Source organism: Dermacentor silvarum, chromosome 7 (assembly GCF_013339745.2).
Source record: "Dermacentor silvarum isolate Dsil-2018 chromosome 7, BIME_Dsil_1.4, whole genome shotgun sequence".
NCBI classification, from domain to species: domain Eukaryota; kingdom Metazoa; phylum Arthropoda; class Arachnida; order Ixodida; family Ixodidae; genus Dermacentor; species Dermacentor silvarum.
Window position 1 is genome coordinate 53,997,000 of NC_051160.1, and position 8,783 is coordinate 54,005,782.

The 8,783-nt window shown below is 48.3% G+C and overlaps 1 protein-coding gene across 1 annotated transcript; it reads left to right on the forward strand.

Annotated features, from left to right (window-relative positions):
- Positions 1 to 939: 939 nt before the first annotated feature.
- LOC119458864 (endothelin-converting enzyme 2) lies at positions 940 to 7,803 on the forward strand. The gene is made up of 3 exons (XM_037720726.1): positions 940 to 1,281; positions 5,851 to 7,680; positions 7,777 to 7,803. Exons 1-3 carry the CDS (start codon positions 940 to 942, stop codon positions 7,801 to 7,803), a joined length of 2,199 nt encoding a protein of 732 aa, XP_037576654.1.
- The last annotated feature ends 980 nt before the right edge of the window (positions 7,804 to 8,783 follow it).

Genomic DNA, 8,783 nt, shown 5'->3' on the forward strand with positions numbered 1-8,783 from the left:
TCGAGACCACCATGTGCCTAAAATTTATTTTCTTCTCAAACTTTGCATGTATAAGTTTGAATTTGAGTGGTACAGCACATGTTCGCGTCTGCGATCAATGCAATTCAGCGATAGACTTGCGCGATGAGCTTTTGTTACAGAAGAAATATTATTTTCTGCTGCTTCGTCTCAACTTTATCTGCCGAGGGTACATTTATGGCCACATGGGAGACAGCTTTTCGGGGTGCGCGCGTGCACCTTGCCTGGGGAGAAGGTTCGAGCGAAAGAATATGTTGGGCATCCTCCCACCTTTTTTTTTCTTTGCCAAAGATGACAGCCACATCCACCGCGGTGGGTCCGGGGCTGTGGCATACTCTGGCGCTAAGCATGTAGTCACCATACGGAAACGAAACGGAGCAGCTGCATTGTCATACGCGTTCAATGCAAAACTGCGCCATGTACCAGTGATTGTTTAAAGGCTTAAAATTGGCAACCTAATCGCAAACAGCACGTCTCAGAGACCAAGTGTTGCTTCGGCACCTTAAGATCAGTCAGTGAATCAAACAGTCAACCAACCGGCCTGCCCACCGTTGCTCGGTTGGTCGGTCGTTACACCGAATACTAACACCGTGCCCTAATCAAGACGCATACTAAACTCTTCGAGACTAAACTCTTCGGCCCTGGCATTTGTCGGAGTGGCATGATTTGATCTTGATATCGACTTCAAGAGCCTGAAAGCTATCGCCTCCGACTCGTTGCTGACGCCATACTTCACCCGACATGTCCAGGTTTCACCGCCGAAAGAAGGGTGCCATGAGGGGAACGCCACAAAGAGCCAGGAGGGGGCGGCTCTGTCTCCGCAGAGCACCGTGTCCCCTTTGAGCACGTTGTCTCCTGACACCCGCACCACGGTCACAGCCGAGGGCGCGTACGCGTCTCCGGTCGTATTGGGCAGTGCTGATGACATCCAGTGTGATCCCTGTCTCGGACGGATCCTTAGAGAAGGCCCCCGGTCCGCTTCCGGCACCAAGCACCGCTACAGGACAAGCGGCAGGGGCGCAAGAGGGCAACCCTGAAGGAGGCACGGTGACCGAGGGTCCACCGGTTAGTCGAACAGGCCTCATGGCGGCCGCTACAACTATCGAGGTGCGGACGACGGTGCTTGAAGCAGACCAGAAGGGTCTCAAAGTGGCACAACCGACCATGCAGACCGCGAACACCACGAGGCGCCAGCGTCCCAGGGCCTCTCTAGCTGTGTCCCCGGAGCTGGAAGAATCCTTCTACAAGAGAATGGCAGTCATCGTAAGCTGTCCAAATTTCTAATTGGAACTGTTGGTTTACTCGGGACGTTGCTTTTGACATGGCTAGCACAGAAATCGCTGATTGTAAGCAGGGGACATTGTCGGTCTTTGAGCGAGACTCAAATTAATGTAGTAAAAAAAAAACACCATTAACACGCCATTAACACAAGCTTTTTTACGCAGCTAGCAACTTCGCTTAACGGGTTAAGTGTGTCCTGGAATCAAGATAGTAATTTTGTATCAAAGAGAACGAAAATAGGTGGGAAGATCCCTCGCACTGGGGGTGTTCGTGTTGTTTGATAGCATTTGGCGCATAACGCATGGGATGAAAATATTCTACGTTCGTGTGTACTTTCGTGGCGCTGTTAAGATTCTCTTTCGGACCATTAATTCTCTGTTGGCCCATCAACAGACAGCACGCGAGAACCGAGTGAGGATAAACTCACAGACAGCCGCGCACGCACCACTGAATAGAGGTATCCTATGCTCTGTACGCGCTTTCACAGGTGTTCGACGTGGCTTAGAAAACTGTCAATTAACAGAGTGCGTGACATTTGTGCTTTCATCGGCGATGCACTAACTCTGCGTTATGGGATGTCTATTTTGCATCGAAGTCCCTACTCAAGCAGGTGCATGAAATGTGGGTTGGATTTCCCACCGGGTTGCCTCATTTTAATGAAGGTGGTCAAAATTAATTCGGACAAAAATGCGGCTTGTTTAACTAACAATTAGACCCCAAGCCAGTTTGTGGCAACTTCCCGTACCGAAGCTTTCCTGTGCCCCTTGTTATACCCCTAGTTATACCCCTAGTTATACCCGTATTATCTTCCCCTGCCCCACCCAATTTTTCTTCAAAGCGCCTTCCTTTAATCTTCGAAAAATATACACTGCCACCAGGCAACAGCTAAAGCTGGAATCACACGGACGGACTCTATTCCCAGGACGAGAGCGATGCGGCTAACTCGTAACGAATTGCGCCGCCAGCAGCCCGTGTATTTTGTCTTCGTGTGAGGCTTGATTGGACCGTATTGAGCCAGTCTATGGAAATCGGTGCTTAGAGCTTCGTGCAGGGGAATGGACGGCGCGGCAAAGCTCTGTGAATCGTAAAATTTATAAAGTCCACTGCGAAAGTTTTCGGAGAGCTCAAATTGAAAAGCAGTTTAAATTTTCCCAACGGCATCGCTCGGTGTTCAGTAGCAGTGAGATAATTGCACTGAAAATCGAGCACACATTTCATCCGAAAAACAAGAGATTGCAAATAAATGGTGCTAGTTTCCTTAAAGCGAACCTTTGTTACCGCTGATCCCTACTATGAAGCTGCTTGCTGCTGTGTTGCACAACTAACCTTTACCAGGTATAGTGCCAACTAGTGTTGGATATACAGTGGAACCCGGATATATCTAACCTGCATATAACGAATTATTGCGTATAACGAACAGCAGTAAAATCACCTTGAAAATATGAGGAGTCTTTTTTCTAAAAGAGCCAAATCCAGAAACCGAAACTGGGCTAAATTTGACGGAAACGTAGAGTACACCTAGGTGTCTTTTATTTTAATAATTGTGTCCAAAACACGTGAATTTCTGATTGTAACGTGGACTCTTAAAAAACAGTTTCGAATCAAAAATGAGCCAAGTGCTGCACGTACTTGAACCAAAGTGAGCCAGATCCATTCAACCAGAGCTGCGTGAACGCCTCTTGACCATAGCAACCAGCATGCCTGCATGCAGTCTGATTTCACGTGTGCTAGTTAATTGTTATCGTGTTTTTGGTCAAAAACGGCTACATTTCAAATGGAAGACGACGGAAATAAAGAGATTGGGGCCCGGTCTATTCCTCGAATAGAAGTGATCCCAAACAGAGGATGCTACCGACGAAGACAGATTGGTGAGGTTAAGTTTGTCGCAAAGTATTGCGATATTGCCCATGCGCTGATATTTAGTCTTTTTGGGGGGTAGTCGATGCAAGCGCAAATAAGTGGTTCAATCAAAATGAGCCAATTACTTTGTTAAATATCTATAAGAGCCAAATACAAACTTTACTCCTGAACTACGGCCATAGTAGGCTGTATACATTTTAACTGCAATATAGCTTTGAGGTATTTTGGTGACATGAGTGCACTGACAAAAAATTGTTGGAACAAGTTCGAGCATATTGCCAGTAGTAAACAACTGCGTTATTCGCAGGTCCGTTTAATGTGGACTTGGCCCTTAAAAACAAAACGCCTCATGTGTGTATAGATTTTTTAATGTTATAGATCGCATTACCTATATATCGAACTTTTTTGTGATCTTCAGATTCTATATATCCGGCTTCAACTGTAGCACAAAGTGATGCGGCCTTTAAAAACAGGTGAGGAGCAGTAACCCAGACGAGGCAGCCACACGCGAGGCATACGGAACGAAGCCTAACGGCCGGGGCGAGTAGCGCCGCAGATAGAACGACGACTTCGTTGCTCGAGGACCAACCAATGACTGAGTGCTTATTCAACCAGCAGAGAGGAGGGGGAACATGGCGCGTTACACTGCGCCAACAGGCTTGACCGAAATGTCATACAACATTGAGCGTGGGGTGGCGCTAGTGATAACACTTTGAAAGCGAAACTGAGGGTACACCATCACCCCTCCCATAAAGGGCCCGTGACCTGGCCACATAGCACATTTTGGTTATAGAGTGGAAGTTGTTACGTGCCCTCTAGGTAGCGTTCTACCGCAAGCAACAGATCAAGCAAATAATTGATGTTGACTTGAATATTCAATTCTTAGTCACGTGTCACTATGAGCGACGTCACAGCATGTACGTAGGTACTTATACGATAGACGTCGACTCTCTGGGCGGAAGAGCAGCGCCGGCGTTTGGTTTGAAGTTTACTCTCCTTCCGCGGCGCGTAGCGGTTTGATACTTTGCAAGCGTGATCGTTAGCGCACATTGTATGAACTGCGCTTGTCGGTTCGAAATGGGCGGACCTGGTGACGGGACCTTTAAACGAAAGTGAACTATCTCTCCACGTTTAAGTAAAGCAAGAGTACTTAAAGACAACGTAAATGTCTTATACAGGACAATGCATAAAATGTATACAGTTATACAATAAATAATGTCAGTTGTACTACGGTTTAAAGAATTGAAATAAGTTATGAACCCGTATCATTTAAAGTTTAAGGGGGATGGACAAATGATAAATAAATGCAGTGGCAATGCCGCACTCTACATGCAGTCTGTTTTATGACCTGAAAAAGACTTGCGGCTACTCATCACGCTTAAACATCGCACCACTCAACCTGTTTGGTGGACTGGACGCATCCTCATGCAGAAGGAAAATATCGCTCACATCTCCGAGACGAGTTGTGTATTGTGAGCACCATCGTACAATAGAAAAAATAGAAGTCAGTATTTGTTTTAAGAACTCAGGTACGTATACATTATTGCAGGCATCTTTAAAGCAAAAGTTTTCAGGTTTTCAGAACTGTGAGTTATCTTTGTTCGGCTTAACTTTTTTTCGGTGACCAACCAACGACTGAGTGCTTTGTTCAATCAGCACAGAGGAGGAGGAACACGGCGCGGTACACTGCGCCAACAGACTTGACCAAAAGATCATACAACATTGAGCGCGAGGTGGCGCTTGGGATCAGACACATTGAAAGCGAAACTGAGGATACAACATCATGCAGGTAAATAAGGACATGGGCTTCAACAAAAACACGCCATCACTTCATCGCCTTCATTCCATTGTGATCCTTTCTTTGTTCTCACGCCGTCGTCACCGTTGCATCGTCTTCACTCAGCCGCATTCATTGCGTTGTCATTTCTACGTCATCATGCCATCATCATCAGGCCACCGTAATTGTGCAGTCGTCATCATTCCGTCATCGGCACGCCGTCGTAATAATGCCGTCGAAATTCCATCGTCGTCATTACGTAGTCGTCGTACAGTGTTCGCCCTGCCTCCACAGTCATCGACACTGCAGCTTCGTCATGCCATTTTGATTGTTGTCATTGCCTCGTCGTCATCCGGTCGTTTTCACGCCATCGTATTCGTACCGTCGTCCTCATTCCTTCGTCATCCTGTACAGGATTCAAATGTTTGAGCACTGCAAGTTTAGTTCGAGCGAAGCTTTGCCTGGTAAAATTGTGTCCAACTTCGTAGTGTGCGTTTTACTTGTAACAGCGAGTTTTGCGAGAACACCAACGAAAGATTCGCTTCAACCGATTCCGGCAAGGCGTCAAAATCGCGCAATATTTTCTCTCGCATCCCTTTCCCCGAAAGCGTTTACTGCGATGGTGGTAGTGGTGCCTATGGCCGCGCACTATCAGTTATGTTAAATTTATAATATGACACGCTTGCATGCTCGCACGAAGCTACAAACGTCTGGTGGAGTTATCGCTTTGCAAATAACGGAATGTATTTTTTTACACCTGACTCTGCCTGGCCCTTCTCCCTGCAGAATAGGAGCCCGCAACCAGTCAAGGCCAAGTCGAGCATGATTGGCGGCTGGGCAGCAATCGGTTTGGCCTTGCTCTGCGGAACCTTCATCGCGCTCATTCTCTTTTCGCCGTGATTCTGCCACGCCAGAAGAACTACACCGACGACAAGATCTGCGACACACACGACTGCTTCGTGCACGCGAGTCTCCTCAAGGCCAGCCTCAACCTGAGCGTCGACCCGTGCCACGACTTCTCGGCTTTCGTCTGCTCGAGCTGGGCCATGAAGCAGACGCAGTTTCGCGAGAAAGTCACCACGGTCATGGACAACCTGCGCTACTCCTGGTACCGGCACTTCGGCGGCACTTTGCGGCGTGGCTCGCTCAAACTCCCCGTAGGCAAAAAGCCGCTGGCGATGTACGAAATGTGTTTGGCCGGTTCATCGTCGACCAACGGTGCTCCGTTGATGTACAAATTTGTGCGCAATCAGCTCACCAAATGGAACATTTCGAATGAAGACGTTTCGGCAGTAAGCTTGGCTGTACTGCTTGCCTACAAGTGGCAGGCACCCTTATGGCTCGCCGTCACCATACTTGATGGCCATCGATCATCGAGCGGGAGGCGGCGTGTTGCGGTCAGGCCCGGCGCCTACCTTCCCATAATCCTGACACAACACCGCGTCGTGGCAGGCGCTTACATCCAGTACATGAAGTCGTTCCTAGCGGCTTACCTTCCACATGACGCTGCCTTGGCCTGGACTGATGACGAAATCAATGCTATTCGCGCAATGGAGGGAGACGTGATCGGCCAGTTGAGCTCGGTGCGCGACCAGAAGAAACCTGCTCTGCTCAGCTTCGGTGAATTCGACGCGATGATGCCCAACGAAGGCGGCTTGTGGCGTAACTTTCAGAAAGCCCTTACGCTGCAGCCGCAGCTGACGCGACAAGACGAAGTCATTCTAAGCGACCTTCGCTTTTTCGAGATTCTAGCCAGACTCGTGGCCACGTATGGGGACACGAAGTTGAAATTTCTCCTCACGTGGCAGTTTATGCAGCTGTACGCTCCGCTCGGCGACCTCAGCCTCTTGACGATTCGCTACGGAAGCAAGTCGAGGGCGGAGACCTACCGTCCTGCGTTCTGTGCCCACCACGTGGAGGCCTCGTTCAAGGTCCTCGTGCTCTCTCTTGCTGTCGCTGCGAGCTTCACTGATGAACAGTGCGATCACATCGATGCGCTCTTCGACGGTCTCGTCTCCGCGGCTCTAAGGAAAGTGAACAGCTCCACCTGGCTGGCCGAAGAAAACAAAGTGCGCTTGGCCCACAAGCTGGCACTGGTTAACAAATGGATGTGGCCACCGCAGTCGCTTCTGGCTGAAGATGCCTTGGAGAAGATATACGCAGACGTCTCCGAAAATGAAACATCGATCGTTGAGTTTTGGATTAAGACGCGCAGGATCATGGGCAAGGTGAACGAGACTACGGACTACAACGATGCGTCACGCCTGCTCGGCAACAACTTCCCGTTGTACATTGACTACGACTACGTTTTCAACAGCGTTAATGTGGCCACTGGTGTCGCTGCCGCTCCGGCTTACTACAGGAACGGAACGGCCGCCATGTTCTACGGCGGCCTCGGTTTCCTCATGGCCATGCAGCTGGTCAGGTCAATCGACGAAGAAGGGCTCCAATGGAAGGCCGCCGAATCAATTGTCGACTCCATTTTGTCGCATTCCAGTCGCCCCGCCTATGAAGAAAAAGTCCGCTGCCTCAATGAATCCGGGTCAAGGAGCGTATTTCCGGAAATACCCGCACTCGAAATCGCCATGTCCGCCTTCGAAGAAACAACTCTTGGGGGCGAGGGAGAACATCTTGCACTGAGCCCAGATCTGCCAGAAGGGAAAGTTTTCTTCTTAACGATCTGCTACATGACGTGCGGAGCACCCGGCCACTCGAGCCCTATGGCCGCCGACTGCAACAAGCTGGTACAGAATTCTCAGCATTTCGCCAGGGTTTACGATTGTCCGAAAGGATCCAGAATGAACCCAGTGAAGAAATGTTCTTTTTTCGTTTGATTTCAGGTATGCGTACGAGGTGGTGTGCGATGAGGACACATGTGAACTATTTGAGTGTCCGTGTATTCTTACATTTAATTATGGCGTTTCCATTTTTAGAATATATATGTGATCGGGATTCTGATGGAGAGGTGTATGATAGGAACATTAGCAATGTATATGTTGGGGAGTTTTGGAGAACTTTCGATTTGCTTTCGACGTCTTACGATATAGGCGCTTCAGTTCTAAAAGGTCCTTTTTTTGGACCATTTGAAACTGTGTACTGCTTTATTTCCGGCTCTTTTTTGTGTCATTTGTGTTTTGTATTTTTTATTTTTCATAACGCGCCGGAGGTTGCGTAGTCATTTGAAAGTCCACCGTATAGACCTGCATTGATGTGCCTTCCTTGATCTCCTGGTGTGATTACTACGTCGTGTCACGCGAACACCAAGTGGTAGTTGGATGATAACCACCAAGGGAACAACGGTGGCCAACGCTGTTGTCTTTTCTTAGTGGACATCATGAAACGAGTTCATGCTCTGCACAACCATTCCGCTTCATAAAACGCTTTTACAGTTTCGTTACTTCTTTATAACTTCTGTAAAATGTCTGCTAGACGATGTTACCATCATTAACAAGTGAAGCTTCAAATGTCTCGGAATTGCAAGACTGTTTGTGTAGCAGTCTCGAAAAAAAAAAAAAAAAGCCGTCTGTGTTTGTCGTTGGTAAGCGGCGATGGCGCGTGCGTGCATGTGTGTTGCGGGCGTTGACGCAAAACTCCGGTCGGATATCTCACAAGTATTTTTTTTTGTGTTTGAGTCTACGTGTAATGTTTTGCCTTGAAACCAAAGCTCTCAAGCGCACACGCCGGCGCAGTTGTGTCTGTTGCTTTCACGCCTTTCCATTCACGGGGTTCGCAGATTAAGTTGTTTCGTTTGTGCGGTGCGTTGCACATGTAGAATATATTATCTGGCTTCGACGTCAACGGTACTTTTCAATTGGTAGCGCTTTAATAAAAATGACCTTGGTGCTTC